The sequence below is a fragment of the Lytechinus variegatus genome, chromosome 6, assembly GCF_018143015.1.
Source record: "Lytechinus variegatus isolate NC3 chromosome 6, Lvar_3.0, whole genome shotgun sequence".
Lineage (NCBI taxonomy): Eukaryota > Metazoa > Echinodermata > Echinoidea > Temnopleuroida > Toxopneustidae > Lytechinus > Lytechinus variegatus.
In genome coordinates, this window is record NC_054745.1 from 32,423,408 (window position 1) to 32,439,844 (window position 16,437).

A 16,437-nucleotide genomic window follows, 5' to 3' on the forward strand; every position below is an offset into this window, starting at 1 on the left:
ATTATTTTTCAGGTTAAATCTTTAACATATCCCTTTTTGCTTTTGCATGTTGGACAAGTCTTAATTTCCTTTTGTTTGAACCTTCAGGGGCCCAGTGCAAGTGCGTATGTAACCTACCAGAGGGCTGAGGACTCGTTACGGGCGATACAAGCGGTAAACAATGTACACGTGGATGGTAGGACGTTAAAGGCTTCCTTAGGTACAACAAAATACTGCAGTCATTTTCTGAGGAATTCGCAATGTCCGAAGCTAGTAAGTAGTGGTGTCATTTTATGTTTAATGAGGATTTGGTTGTTTAGAGACAGTGTTGTAGCAACAATTTGAGAAGCTTGCATTAAAGTTTTGTGATGGACTTGCAATGTCTGAAGCTGGCAAAGTAAAGGTTCCATTTGTTGTTTAAAGGACAAGTCCACCCCAACAAAAACTTGATTTGAATAAAAAGAGAAAAAATCAACAAGCATAACAATGAAAATTTCATCAAAATTGGATGTAAAATAAGAAAGCTATGGCATTTTAAAGTTTCGCCTATTTTCAACAAAATAGTTATATGAACGAGCCAGTTACATCCAAATGAGAGAGTTGATGACATCACTCACTATTTCTTATGTATTTTATTATATGAAATATGAAATATTTTTATTTTCTCATCATTGTCATGTGAAATGAAGTTTCATTCCTCCCTGAACACGTGGAATTCCATTATTTTAACATTTTGTGCTTCAGGCAAGGAGGTCCTAATCGTCAAATTCGTAAAATTGAAATATTGTATAATTCAAACAATAAAAAACAAAAGAAATAGTGAGTGAGTGACATCATCGACTCTCTCATTTGGAAGTAGTTGGCTCCTTCATATCACTATTTTGTTGAAAATAAGCAAAACTTTGAAATGTCATAACTTTCTTATTTTACATCCGATTTTGATGAAATTTTCAGCATTGTGCTTGTCTGATTTTTCTCTATTGATTCAAATCAACATTTTTCTGAGGTGGACTTGACCTTTAACCCTATCTAGGCCGGGGGGGGGCCTCGGAGGCCCCCCCTCAACAAATCGCGCAATATTTTCGCCGCGCGAAATTTTTTGACCGCGCCACTCGCTGACTTTTTACTTTCAAGTCTTGCGCAACTTTTGAGACCAACTTTGCGTCCTCCGGGTACGTGGTTCCGAAATTACGCAACATTATGTAAGTGCATGTCAGACCGAAAATTGCTCAAAAACGTGATTTCGTGTACAAAGTCAATGCAAATTGTGTTTTCAACCAAAATTCATAAATGTATGATTATTTTTAGTTTTGCTGCTCTAAATGTATTTATTTTATGCTTTTTATGATCACAGAAGAGTCCCCAACAAATTTCATTGAAAAAAACAATGAAAAACAAAAGGTCAAAAAACAGAGAAATACATAAGAAATTGCAAAAAACAATAAAATACATAAGAAAATGATTTGATATCGCAATTTTTTTCATGTACACTTGCTAAGAACACCACAAAGATTTTCTATACCAAAAATTAGTACATTTGGAGCTTTATTTATGGAGTTAGAGGAAAAAGTATGATTTCGTATACTAATTAAGCATAAATTAGCATAATCACTTAATAGCGACTCGCACAAAAAAAAATTACCATACAATCTTGGAGATTATGTCCCAGGCAACCAGCATGCCAATTTTCGGCGCGATCGCGCGGTCGACAGCCGAGATCTTAGGGGGGGGGGCCTCCCAGGCCGGCCATATGAACTCCCCCGGCCTAGATAGGGTTAATGAGGATTAGGTTGTTTTGATGGGTCCTTGGAGCAAAAATTTAAAAACCTAGCACTATAGATTTTTAATGTCCATAAAGGTTATTCCCCAACACCATCCCCATTTACAGTGTGTTTTGGTTCTAGATTCTTTTTCTTTTTAAGTTCGCCTTTTCATGACATTGTAGGAGTGAATACCACAGCAATAATGCTCAACCTACATTAACCCTATTAGTGGGGCTATTTGAACACCTTTGTAGGTTCAACAATTCAACCAATTTTCGCTCTCTTTGTTATTTCAGGACTGTATGTATTTACACGAGTTAGGTGACGAGAATGCGAGTTTTACGAAGGAAGATATGCAGATGGGGTAAGTTCATTATTTTTATTTTTATATCCTCAACGGTTAAAATTTGCTCGTTCACAAAGTTGTGCAAAGCTTATGATGTTATAAGCTTCATTAAACTCCTCCCAAGGCCCGGTCAACACAGTGGATTGTGATTGACTGAATGAAGAAGAACAAGGAGGAGGAGGGAGGAGGAATAAAGGAGAAGAGGAAAGAGGAGGAGGACGAGTAGGATGAAGGAGGAGGGGTAAAGAGGAGGAGGAGAAGAGGAAGGAGGAGGAAAAAAGAAGAAGGGGAAGGAGTAGAAGGAGGAAGTAGGACGAAGTAGAAGGAGGAGAAGAGGAAGGAGGAGGAGGAAGAAGAAATAGGAGACGGAGAAGAAGGAGGAGGAGGAATAAGTAGAAGAAGCAGCAAAGAAGAAGGAGGAGGGGGAAGGAGGAGGCGAAGAATACTTCAGGAGGAGGAAGAAAGAAGTAGAAGGGCAAGGAGTAGAAGGGGGAAGGAGCGAAAGATGAAGGAGAGGGAGGAGTAGAAGAAGAAGCAAATAAAGGAGGAGGGGGAAGAAGGAGGAGGAAGTGAAGAAGAAGCTAAAGAAGAGGAGGGGGAGGAGGAGGAAGAGAAGAAGCAAAAGAAGAATGATGATGAGAAGAGGAAGAAGAATGAGGAGGAAGTAGAAGAAGAAGCTAAAGAAGAGGAGGAAGAGAAGAAGAAAAAAAAGAAGAATGATGATGAGAAGAGGAAGGAGGAGGAAGTAAAGAAGAAGCAAATGAAGAAGGAGGGGGAAGAAGGAGGAGGAAGTGAAGAAGAAGAAGCTAAAGTAGAGGAGGAGGAAGAGAAGAAGAAGCAAAAGAAGAAGAATGATGATGAGAAGAGGAAGGAGGAGGAGAAAGTGAAGAAGAAGAAGCAAAGAAGAAGGATGAGGAGGAGAAGAGGAAGAAGGAGGAGGAAGTAGAAGTAGAAGCAAAAGAAGGAGGAGGGGGAGGAGGAGGAAGAAGAGAAGAGGAGAAAGACTGACCATAATTTTTGCTTGTACATATATGATTATCTCTATCATATTTCAATTGAAATTGATTTTGTAACTAATATAAATATGTTTTTTAAGTGACAAATGAATAGATAACCAATGAAATGAATAAATGTCAAAAATGTTCTCTTGCAGTAAACATCAAGAATATGAACAGAAGTTACTACATGACCTCTTAGGAGGTGGTAGTAGTCACAGTCCCGGTTCCTCTACAACAACAACAACCACAGCAACACAGAACCACACAGCTGCCACCACAGCATCAACACCAGCCACAACTAACTCATCAAGTGCTACAAGCCATGCTGCAACTTCGTCGGGAAGGGAACGAGCAAAACCACAATCTAATACAAGGTATCGTACCACTGTTCGGATGTGTATCGATGCAGGTGTCCCACTATAGACCTTATGTACTGGTAGTATTATTTTCTATTGTGATATATATTTACCCCTATTCACATATTTTATGGCATATTTCCCTTTTCCTCATTTCCTCATTGGTCTTGTTGGTTTGAAGTCTACTTTCCTAACCCAAACCATGTATTGCATACTGTAGCATGATTATTCCTTGTGTTGTAAATTGACAGAAAAAAGCAACCATCGCCGCCCACCACACAGAAGTCGAACAGTAGAGGGAGCCCTAGCATAACAACAAATTCCTGGCCATCGTTAAGTAAACCTAACAACACTGAGGGAGGGGATGAAACGACGACACAAAGAGAAGAATCTTCAATACACAGGTTATATATTTATTTGTTTACTTGTTTATTACTTCATTGATTTATTTCATTTATTTATTAATTTACTTTTAAACCAAGTGCACGCACACAGTTAGCAGTATTGCATATAGCATTTCCAATTTGTTGGCTCAGTTGGTAAAGTGTCCATCTTGCAACCAGGAGGTCCGGAGTTCAAACCCTGGCCGGATCAGACTTAAAGACGTTAAAAGAAGGGAGTTGCTGCTACCCTTTTTGGCGTTCAACAATTTATTGGACAGAGCCATGTTGATCTGGAACTGCACAGTGGCTGTTGGGTCCACGATCAATTGCAAAAGAAGTTTTCAGAGTATTTCTACTTCAGATAGATCATTTCCAACAATGAAATATGTTGTGTTTTTTTTTTCATTTTTCCCCCATTTATTTGAATTTTACATTACCTCCTCCTCAACAGCCACACAACAAAAGACACACCTTCAGACATCGTGGACAGCAGAACAGACCCACCGCCTACCAGCTTACCACAGTCCTCAACGCAGGCCTCCAATGGATTGACCACAGAGGCGCACGAAAACCTTCCACATCCGCATAACAGTGCGGCGCCCCCTATTGATATACCCCAGAAGAGAGCGATAACAGAGACCGGTAGCCTGAGCAGCACGCCTCACGAGGCTTCCCCACAGGTAAGTGGTATTTCTCGCAGAAGGGGAAGGTCACCCCAAGGGCAAGATTGATTTAACAAAAGCAGAAAAATTACAGAAGAATATTGGTGTAGGATTGATGAATATCCTTCAAAGAATATGATAGTATATGAAATCTTCATGTTGCGGCATCCTATGTGGCAGTTCGAGTTGCCACATTTGTCATGTAATCTATGTTCAATAAAATCACATCTTTTGTTCGTGGTTAATGATGAATGTCAATACGGAGCGTTGTGGCCCAGTGGATTAGTCTCCGGACTTTGAAACAGGGGGTTGTGGGTTCAAATCCCAGCCATGGCGTAATTTCCTTCAGCAAGAAACTGAATCACAATGTTCTGCACTCAACCCAGGTGAGGTAAATGGGTACCGGTAGGAAATAATTCCTTATGAAGCTGTGAATGCCTAGCTTAGCCGGGTAATATAGGAGTGCCTTGAGCACCTAACAAGGATGATATGTGCACAATATAAGTACCCTATACAAGCCTTGAAATAAGTGGGCGCTGAGCGCAAATTCGCGCTCATAACGCCATCAATTGCGCCCATGAAGCCCCAAAATCATCAAAATTTTGACGACCGGGCGCAAATATTTTCCAGGTAATTGCGCCCGCCTTGAGTGAGCAGTGAAGCCATATCATACATGTAATTTAAATATCTGTAAAGCCAAAATCAAATAACTTTCAATTTACGATAAACACAGTTTAAAATTGCCAAGTGCGTCTTTTTTTCTGTACCATAAAAAGTGAGCTACGTCCGTCTTTTTTTTTCCTGTAATACATGTGCGCGCGTTCTTCCGGTAGCGGTTTTTCCATACTTCACCATGTGCAATTTCTAATGCACACATTTCCAGTCGGGATATCACAATTCTGTGATATAGTAATTCGAATTGCACAGGAGATAAATCCCTGTTCACAGCACATACGATGTGCAAGTCTTTTATCCTCACAGTCGCCGACCTTGCTTGTCAAAACGGAGCCTTAATAATCCAAAATAACTTAGCTTATAGTTGTGAATTGTAGCTTTTTAATTTCTTTCCTGGAGAGGGGTAAATATCAGACAATAAATCTAACAAGGCTCCATCTAAAAAAAAATAAGAGGACGCCGCGTGCACTTGAGTGTGGTGTTAGCAAGCCAGTTTTGAGCTCATGTTGTCTGCCAGAGCTCTGGGTGAGAATTGTATCAGTAATGGCCTAAGTGATGGTGATTTTCCGTTTGAGATAGAGTTTAGATTTCATGTTCAATTTTGAAAACTGTCAAAAAACTTTATGATTTCTTCATTGTGATGAATATTTAAGTTATTAATGAATACATTTTCACCGAATTCAGACTCTCCCAGAATGAAAGGCATTTTCTGTGGAGATCTGCGTTTTCAAATAACTTGTGAAAAACTTAAGGTACGTGAACCTACAATACATGTACATAGCCTGTGGCTATGTGCTGGAATTTGAATAGACTGAGTTATTTATTGATTTTGTTTCTTAATTTCTTTAACATAATTTATATGCAATCCAAGTGCACCTCACAGCCACAATCACACACAAACACTCACCCACTCCCATGATTCAAACCATAAAAAAACCTTAAAAATTATTTATTTTTTTTCTAAATTTATTATTTGATCTGAATTCTCTCTTTCTCCATCCCTCTCTCTTTTTTTAATTCTTATTTTATTCATTTATTTATATATATATATATATTTTTTTTTTGTTTGGGGGGGGTTCATTGATCATGGTTCATTAAAGACAAAAAATAAATAAGCCCATGTGTGTGTGGTTGTAAAGGGGATGTGGAGTGAGGGTGTCAAAACACTTAAACATTTAAATCTGATTTCTTAAATGTTTGAATAAGCCTAATACTTAGCATATGCTATTCATTTACTAATTAAAAGATTGCAGGAGCTGCGCTTACTATAAACAAATTTGCGGTGTGGTTCACCGTTATATATATGTATTTTTTAAATTGCCCCTGGTTCCAGAAAATTGCCCCCGGTTCCTGTAAAAAGCCCGTGAGCCGGGGGCAATTTAAAAAAAAAATTGCCCCCGGCTCACAGGTGCTTATTTCAAGGCTTGACCCTATATTATTATTAATATCTTTACAGAAGGGGGTAGGAAAACGACGTGTCCGATGAAGTATTGAACACTCCTCGACCTGCCCCCGTCCCCCAGTGGTAGACACCAGGTTACAACCCCTTGGAAGTTCCCACAAAAGTGGTGAAAATTTACTATTTTGTCTTTTGTCACTATTCAGGTGCAATCAGTCCCGGACCTGCCCCCACCCCCAGTGACAGACACCAGGCAACAACAACAACCCCTGTCGGGTCCCACAGGACCCCCTCCTAACCTGCCCCACCCCGGTAGAGGAGCCCCCTTTGGTGACATCGCCCATCTCTTCGGAGGCAACGGGTTCATCCCCCAGGCTAATCTTCAGAGACACGTGCCCGCGGTGCCCATACCCGGCATGCCACCGCAGAATGGTGAGTCTGATAGAGGCATTTATTCATTACGTGTTTGGCATGTTTTGGGCGTATTTAGTATGTTTTTGCAACCAAAATATGGCAGAAAGTTTTTTACTTTAAAAAATGCGTTTTTGGATTTTTTATTTTTTTAATCTTAATTTTTTGAGGAAAATCATCTCTATATGTCTTTTTTCAATCGTTTCTTTTTAAACCAGGGTGAGATGTTATGTTTGTTTTTCATCTCCAAGAGCGGTGCATAATTTAGCTTGCATGCAGCTTAAGCGCCGCGATGAGCGATTGCGCCATGCATTTTATTATGAAATACACTTCTTTTTGGGGAATGCACTTTTTTTTAAATCACAGAATACAATTTTACATTCCCAGAGGTTGGCAGGTCTGTTTATTGTGATTGAGATTATTATAGTTTTTATGATTCTCATAGATGAATGAGCATGATGATGATGATGATGATGGTAAATGTAATGTTGTGTTGATGTTGTTGGTGTATAGTGAGGATGATCGTCATGAGGATTATGATTGTGGTGATGATGTTGAGTAAAGTGATGATTGTGACGGTGCTGATTATAATGATGATGATGATGATGGTGATGGACCTAATGTTAGTTGTGTTGATGTTGTTGGTGTTAGTTCTCGTGAGGATGATCGTCATGGGGATTATGATTGTGGTGATGATGTTGAGTACAGTGATGATTGTGACAGTGATGATTGTAATGATAGTGATGATGATGAACCTAAAGTTAGTTGTGTTGATGTTGTTGGTGTTAGTTCTCGTGAGGATGATCGTCATGGGGATTATGATTGTGGTGATGATGTTGAGTAAAGTGATGATCGTGATGGTGATGATTATAATGATGATGATGATGGTGGTGATGGTGATGATGCTGATGATAGTGATGGTGATGATGATGATTCTGATGATGATGATGGTGATGACAGTGATGGTGGTGATAATGGTGATGATAGTGATGGTAGTGATGATGATGGTAGTGGTGATGATGATATTGATTATGATGATGGTGATGATGGGGATGGGGTGAAGGTAATTATTGGTGTTTTCGTAAAAGCAGTCGTCACAAATTCAAAGAAATCCCGTTCAAGATTATGATACTGATATCAAATTGATGTAACTAAGGAACATTTTTGTATGTCTTTCTTTAGATTGGAACAATGGTAGCAATTGGACAGCTGGCAGTGAGCTTTTACCGGTAGACAGTCATACAACAGACTGGCAAGCTGCTTTTGGTTTTACATCGGACCCTAAAGAAAAGCATAATGAAGATGATTTAGGTTGGCTCATTTCCTTATTTCCAGGGATGTTTCACTAACATATCGATGTGACTAAAAGTTGCACATAAGCTCCCAGTTGCACGCGGTATAAGACGCATCGATTCATTCATTCATCAATTCAATGGTTAATTCAATAGACATGTATCGCAGTAAAAACTGAATTACACATGCTTTACAGGGTATCAATTGAAAAAAAATACATGGTAAAAAATACAGAGACAATTGAAATTATTCACATACATTTGCACAGTAGATTATTGATAAAGATAAATGAATAACGGGAGAATGCATATCATTTCTTCCTTCATGCTGTCTCTTTCCCCGCTCCAGATAAAATCATTCATAATAAAACTTTTAAAAGCACAATAAGTCAATGGTAATTGAAAATATTTCATAATTTCTATAGCATGTATATATATCAAACATTTTTAAAGAAATTTCAAATTATTTCAATCATACAAGATTACGGAGGGCACTGTTTTTAAATCTGTTTCTCTTGTATTTGAATTCTGTATATTTGTTTGCATTTCGAAGAAAATTATTTCTTTGAGAAGGTAACCAAGACGGACATAATTTGTTTTTTTTTTCAAAACAAATAGCAAAATCTTGAGTTAGTTTTTCTCTTGGGGATAATAGATTTGGTAATCCTTGCTCAATGCATATCACAACATGATATGTAAATGAGAAGTCAGTGATGTCACTCACTATTCTATAATTTATTGAATGGATTATTCAATATTTAGTTAATTTGCGGATTTGAAACTCTTCTTTGAATCCGTTACAGAAGATGATGATGATGAAGATGATATTTTTTTCATGAAATACGTATAAACACTTCTGGGGCCCATTGTATCATGGTAGATTCAATGGTTTTCTTGATTCTGATTGGGTGTTGATCATTGTTACCATGGTAGTTACCATTGGATGACTCTTAACTTACGAAGAGCTTTATGAAACACAGGGCCTATCTTACAAAATGTTGCAATTGATCCAATCAATCTCAACTATGGAAAGCCAGCAAAGTCAACATATAAAATGAATGTTCAAAAATTGTTCGAGATATGAAATGCATATCCGTAAATTAATTGATTTCTTGACAATTTGATGTGTTCTTTGTTTAAAGGTATCGTTTAACTTTGTGAGCAGCCGATTTAAAAAATTCTCAAACCAAGATGAAACATGTGTACAAGTGCATGTATTAGAACTAATAAACCCTGAAAACAACCATTATTGAGAATGAAAAGCTAAAACTACAAGGCAAACCCCGATTTTGTAAATAGGCATCTTATAGACGCCTAAATAGTACACATAACTGTATGGGATGAAATTAAGATGGTGTTTCCGGTCACTTTATATTTCAATTTTTGAAGCACTAAATAATGATTTTCTAACGCAATTTTTTCAGGGCTTCATTTTTGTAACATATCACAGACACAGATGACAAGTGTGACCTTCTAGCTCAGAGTTTTTTAAAAGTCAAACCAATGTTAACCAATCACTTTAAGAAGGACAATTTTGCATATTTTCTGTAGAAGAAATTATGGCACTAATGGATTTCCATAGAGGTACGATTGATTTGATCAATCATAACTCTTTGTAAGACGTTGCCCAGTGTTTCATGAAGCTGTTGGTAAGTTAAGAGTGACTTTAAGAATGACTGGTGATCCTTTCTGGTGGTAAATGTTATGTGCATTGGCGATGGTTTAGCGTGTAAGTAAGATTCACCTGTCGTTCTTAAAGTCGCTCTTATCTTATGAACCCTTTTATGAAATGGTTGCCTGGGCACTGTTTTACAAAAAGTTATGGTTGATCCCTTGAATCGTTACTCTATGGAAATCCATCAGTGCCATAATTTTTTCTACGAAAAATTTGCACAATGTCCTTTTTATGCAAAGAGAAGCGCAGTGAATTTTCAAGAAAACAATGAATGCATGAATATACATCACAGCTAGAAAATATTTTGAACAAACATGCATAATAGATGTTGATGTTGCTGGCTGTCCATAGTTGGATCAATCGTAACTCTTAGTATAACAGGGCCCTGGTGTCATTTCAATGGATTCTCTTTGAACTCATTTTCAGATTGTTACTGCTATTGGCATTTATTTTTGTTTACAGGCTTTGACCCCTGGCAGGAATCTAGTCAAGGATTGGCAGATCTGCTGGAGAAGGAGCTCCAACTTAACCAACCTTCAAAGATTACCCAACCTCCTCCTGGTTTCAATAGTCACAGTCAACCGTTTGTGCCCATGCATAGACATGGAAGACCAGGTAGGGTAGAGAAAAAAGATCAAGATCGAGAAAGAATGAGAAAGAGAGAACGGAAGGGGGGGATTGGAGGTGGAATGTGCGAAAAAGCTTCGATAAAAGATAAGTGATTCTGAATTATACAACTCCCAAGAATGTTCAGTAGTCTGATTGGTCCAAATCGGATCACATGATATTCAGCGAATTGCACTATTGCATTCAAAATTCACTATCCTGCACTCTGACGTCATACCAAATGTACTATCCTGTACTCTGACGTCATAGTGCGAGGTCTGGAAAATTTTCTAGAATTAACTAGAATTTAGATCAAATATATTATTCGCGGCAACTCAATATCATGGGGGAGGGGGTGTATAAGACAAACAATGCACGCATTCTTGTGCATAGAGGACCTAAATGATGAACTCGGTGCTCGACTCGCCAAATGGATTTATACTACAACTCCCAAGAATGTTCTGTAATCTGATTGGTCCAAATCGCATCACATGATATTCACCATATCGCACTATTGCATCCAAAATGCACTATCCTGCACTGTAACGTCATACCAAAAGTACTATCCTGCACTCTGACGTCAGAGGGCAGGATAGTACGAGTTGTGGAATTTACTTGAATTTAAATCAAATATATCATTTGGGACATCTCAGAAACATGGGTGTGGGGGAGGGGTTGTATAAAACAAACAATACACACATTCTTGTGCATAGAGGACCTAAATAATGAACTCTGTGCTCGACTCGCCAAATGGATATACCGCATTCGGACCTCGGTGCGGTATATCCATTGCCTCTTCTCACACATCGTTCATTATTTGGCCCTGCATGCACACGCTTATGTGCATAATTTGTTTACTATCATCTGACATTCCAGTGTTCCAAATGTGTCATGACCTTTGAATATTCATTTAAAAGTTAAAGTCAAATTTTGGCTCTGCAGAGACACAATAAATCAGGTGGGATAGAGTAATAGGTTCAAGATAGAGATAGTTCTTGGGTTGGGTCAACCTTTGAAAATGAGTAAAACAAAATGAAGAGGGAGTGGCATTTGGTAATTAACCCTTATTAAACTGGGGAGGGGGGCGGTCAATTCGACCCCCCCCCCCCCGACAAATTTCTTTCAATACACCGTCGCGAAAAGTTTTTTGATCGCGCCACTCACTGACTTTTTACTTTCATGTCTTGCGCATCTTTTGAGACCAAAATTGCGATGCCGGGGACGCAGTTCTGAAATTACGCAACATTTCATAGGGCTAACCCTATATAGCCCGAGGGGGGGGCCTTTTAGGCCCCCCTCGACATTTTTCGCGATAATTTCTAAATGCAAAAAAATAATACGCTGAAATTTCATGACTTTTTTCTTTCACATCTCCCGCACATTTTGAGACCCTGTTTGCGAAAATCGGGGGTACACTTGCGGAGATATAGCACATATTCATGACCAATGTCACCGAAAATGGCAATTTCCATTGACTTTTGTGTGTACAATGTATGGGTTTTACAAGAAGTGTTGTCAGATGAATGTTTTTTTCTCTTTTTTTCCTCACATAACTTTCTTTTGGGCTATCACCAACTATTCTAGATTTAAAAAAACAATAAAAAATAGAGATTTCAAAACAAAGAAATACATAATAAATCAAAAACAAAGAAATACATAAGAATTTGGAAACAATTAGAAAAACAATTTAGAAAAATTAGCATATGCGCATAATTAATTACTATTATAATGTAATAATTATACAATTTCAATACAGTTGAGTGAGCTGTCTTTTAGATTACATGACTGGCTACTAACATGCTTGATTCCATTGCATTTTCTCAAAAAATGGGGGGAAAATTCCTTGAAAAAATTTGAATATTTGCATAATTAATTAGATAAATAAAAAATGATAATAAATATCACAAATTTGACAACGTATTCTTGTAAAATACATAATGCGACACCCACACACCAAATTTGGTCGCAATCAGTCGATAAAGGGCCGAGATCTGAGGAGGGGGGCCTAATAGGCCCCCCCCCCGGGCTATGCAATTTCAAAATAGCCCGGGCTATATAGGGTTAAGCATGTGTTTAACTCCATACTAAAGAAGAATTCTAGCCGACACTTCTGCTGAATGCTAATTTCCCTGTTCAATGTTCATGGGGGAAAAATTCTCTGTCTTTATTTTTGTCTCACCTGCGAAGCAGAGTGAGACTATAGGCGCCGCTTTTCCGACGGCGGCGACGTCAACATCAAATCTTAACCTGAGGTTAAGTTTTTGAAATGACGTCATAACTTAGAAAATATATGGACCTAGTTAATAAAACTTGGCCATAAGGTTAATCAAGTATTACTGAACATCCTATTAGAGTTTCATGTCACATGACCAAGGTCAAAGGTCATTTAGGGTCAATGAACTTAGACCATGTTGGAGGAATCAACATCGAAATCTTAACCTGAGGTTAAGTTTTTGAAATGTCATCATAACTTAGAAAATATATGGACCTAGTTCATGAAACTTGGACATAAGGTTAATCAAGTATCACTGAACATCCTTCATGAGTTTCACGTCACATGACCAAGGTCAAAGGTCATTTAGGGTCAATGAACTTCGGCCGAATTGGGGATATCTGTTGAATTCCCATCATAACTTTGAAAGTTTATGGATCTGATTCATGAAACTTGGACATAATAGTAATCAAGCATCACTGAACATTTTGTGCAAGTTTCAGGTCTAATGATTAAGGTCAAAGGTCATTTAGGGTCAATGAACTTTGGCCGAATCGGGGGTGTCTGTTGAATTACCATCATAACTTTGAAAGTTTATTGGTCTAGTTCATTAAACTTGGACATTAGAGTAATCAAGTATCACTGAACATCCTGTGCGAGTTTCAGGTCACATGATCAAGGTCAAAGGTCATGTAAGGTCAGTGAACTTTGGCCATGTTGGGTTTTTTTGTTGAATAACCATCATATCTCTGTAAGTTTATTGGTCTAGTTCATAAAAAGTGGACATAAGAGTAACCATGTATCACTGAACATCTTGTGCGAGTTAGAGTAGTATTCAAAGTCAGCACTGCTGCTATATTGAACCGCGTGATGCAGGTGAGACGGCCAGAGGCATTCCACTTGTATCTAAAGTGAAATCAATACTTACTTGCTGCTACCATGTTTAAAGTTCAACAGTTCAAGGGAAAGAGCAACATCGATTTTGCACTGCACATTGGCTGCCAGGCCCACGATCAGTTGGGTAAAATGAATTTCCATCTCGAACAATAGAATATGGGTTTTCATTTAGTAAATTTTTGTTTTCCCTCTTGTATGAAAGCTGGAAGAAGTAAAATTCTACCGTGGGTCCACAGTCAATCTCCACCTACATCAGAAGCCACACCCACTGGTCAGACAGGCCCTGCCCATCCCCCGCCAGCCAATCACGTGCCAAGATTTCCTGCCCCTCGTTCATCGATGCCAGCTCACTCCCCGCACAACCCAAATCCTCTGGTAAGCATCCTACTTGAATCTTACAGTTTTCCGATAAATGCGCTTCAGTTTTGCTTACAGATGGGTCCGTTTTCAATTTCTTATTGTAATAGGCCTGCCAACTATTCCTTTTTCCAGGAGTTACCCCTGTTTTAGAGATTTGTTTATCAACCAAAAAGAGGAGCACTTCTATTTTCCATTTGATTGAGATGAAAAATAAATCAGCCCATGTACGGAATTATGTGGTGGAATATGAGTGTATGTATGGTGTAAGAGTAATATATTTTTTCAACACTTGTAATTTTTCCAATTTTTAAATATCAGAATGCTAAACATGTCTTATTTTTAAAAAAGTAAGGGAGGCACACCTGACATCGAGCGGAAAAATTAATGCCATGCGATTCAGACTTTTTTATTCATTGTCAAATGTTGGCAGGCCTGTGTATGTTTGAAATGTTGGTATTGTCATTGCATTGCAATTGTGGAATTGCCCTAATAAGGGCATTGATTGCTTGTTTCAGACTGACAATGTTCATCTTAAAACCTGGCAGGACGGTCTAAGGGCGCTTCTCCCCAACATCAATATCAGCTTTGGTCAGTCGCAACAGCCTCCGCAGTCCTTCCTACCGGAGATGACGAGAGTCAATAGTCTACAACAGAATGCTGGTAAGATGCCTAATATTACATTCAATTTCACTCTCTTTGATTGGCTTACAATGATTGCAATCTCATTTCATAATCCTATACTGATTACATTTTAAAGATAGGTACTTGTAATAATTATGTAGATATTGGCTTATGATTGCAATCTCTTCATTGTTTAATTATGATTGGCTTTTAATGCTTGCATCCCCAGATGATTGTTTTACAATAGCATCATTTTCATTCGAAAATTGACTTGTGATGATTGCAATGGATCATTTAACCCTAAAAAGACTGGGGGGGGGGCTGATTCAGCCCCCCCTCGACATTTTTCGCGATAAATCCGCCGCGCAAAATTTTTTGACCGCGTGGCTCGCTGACTTTTTACTTTCAAGTCTCGCGCAACTTTTGAGACCAAAATTGTGACCCCCGGGTACGCGGTTCCAAAATTACGCAACATTTCGTTAGTGCATGCAGACCCAAAATTACTCAAACACGTGAATTTGTGTACAAATCCAATGCAAATAGTGTTCTTAGCCAAAATTCATAAATGTATCATTATTTTTCCTTTTACTGCTTAAAATCAATTAATTTTATCTTTTTTATGGTCAAAATAAAGTCCCCGACAATTTCCATTGAAAAAACAATAAAAAACAAAAAGTCGAAAAACAAAGAAATACATAAGAAATTTAGAAAACAATAGAATACATAAGAAAATAAATGTGATTTTGAAATTTTTTAAAAATCAATTCGATCAGATGCCTATCTAGAGTATGTGAAACAAAAATTAGCATTTCAGGGGCATTATTTTATAAATTAGAGCAAACTTATGATTTTATGCATAAATTAGCATAATTAATGAGACATGAGATTTTTTGCAGAATTTGATGTTATAGTTTTGTAGATAATGCCATGGGTAACGCATGTGCCAATTTTCGTCGCGATCGTGCGATCGACGGCCGAGATCATAAGGGGGGGCTGAATCAGCCCCCCCCCCCCCCAGTCTTAGGCGTCGAAATAGCCCAGTCTATTTAGGGTTAAATCTCCCATGATTACCATCTCCTATTGAATTATTATTTTGTGATATGACAGGCATATATTGATTACATCCATCTCAGGTTGGTGGCTTGTATTTATTGTAATTTCCTGATAAAGCTAAGATGCTGATCTCACATGATTTGCATATAATTACAATCCCTTTATGATCACATTATTCTGATTGCAATCTCCCAGGATTGACTAACAATGATTCAAAATTTATGTGATTGGTTAAAGATTTTTACAATCTCTTCATGATTGGATTCAAATCTTTGCAATCATGTGAATCCCCACGATGAATTACTTTCTTTTAATCAGGTGAATCTGGATTGGTTTCCCCACCATTTCAACCTTGTGTGATTGGTTTGGGATGATAACAATCTCTTCATGAATGGATTTGAATGATTGCATACTCTTTATGAATCTACTTGAATGGTTGCAATCTGTTCATGAATGGATTGAAATGATTACAATCATGCTATCTCCAAAGATTTACTTACTGAATACATTCAACTTTTAATTAGTTGAATCTGGGTGGGTTCTTCTACCATTTTAACCACAAGTGACTGGCTTAGGAAGATTACATTATTTTCATGAATGGATGTAAATGATTAAAATGTCTCCATGAATGGATTTAAGTAACTACAATCTCCATATAAATGAATTTAAATCATGATTTCTTCATGATTTGATCAAAAATCTATCATGCAATCTTCCAAGATTGGCTTATTGAATACAGTCTCCCTTTA

The 16,437-nt window shown here is 37.9% G+C and overlaps 1 protein-coding gene across 2 annotated transcripts in view; it reads left to right on the top strand.

The window, feature by feature from the left end:
* Positions 1 to 16,437, top strand: part of LOC121417387 (CCR4-NOT transcription complex subunit 4-like) — a 32,589-nt gene that overhangs the window by 11,515 nt on the left and 4,637 nt on the right. Inside the window, exons 8-17 of one of the 2 annotated variants that reach the window (XM_041611076.1) lie at positions 88 to 252; positions 2,039 to 2,106; positions 3,242 to 3,460; positions 3,694 to 3,846; positions 4,277 to 4,505; positions 6,768 to 6,993; positions 8,155 to 8,283; positions 10,402 to 10,554; positions 13,857 to 14,029; positions 14,530 to 14,674. In XM_041611076.1, the coding sequence (XP_041467010.1) occupies positions 88 to 252; positions 2,039 to 2,106; positions 3,242 to 3,460; positions 3,694 to 3,846; positions 4,277 to 4,505; positions 6,768 to 6,993; positions 8,155 to 8,283; positions 10,402 to 10,554; positions 13,857 to 14,029; positions 14,530 to 14,674 (1,660 nt within the window). The remainder of the gene's footprint in view (positions 1 to 87; positions 253 to 2,038; positions 2,107 to 3,241; positions 3,461 to 3,693; positions 3,847 to 4,276; positions 4,506 to 6,767; positions 6,994 to 8,154; positions 8,284 to 10,401; positions 10,555 to 13,856; positions 14,030 to 14,529; positions 14,675 to 16,437) is intronic. The other variant, XM_041611077.1, reaches the window with a different exon arrangement.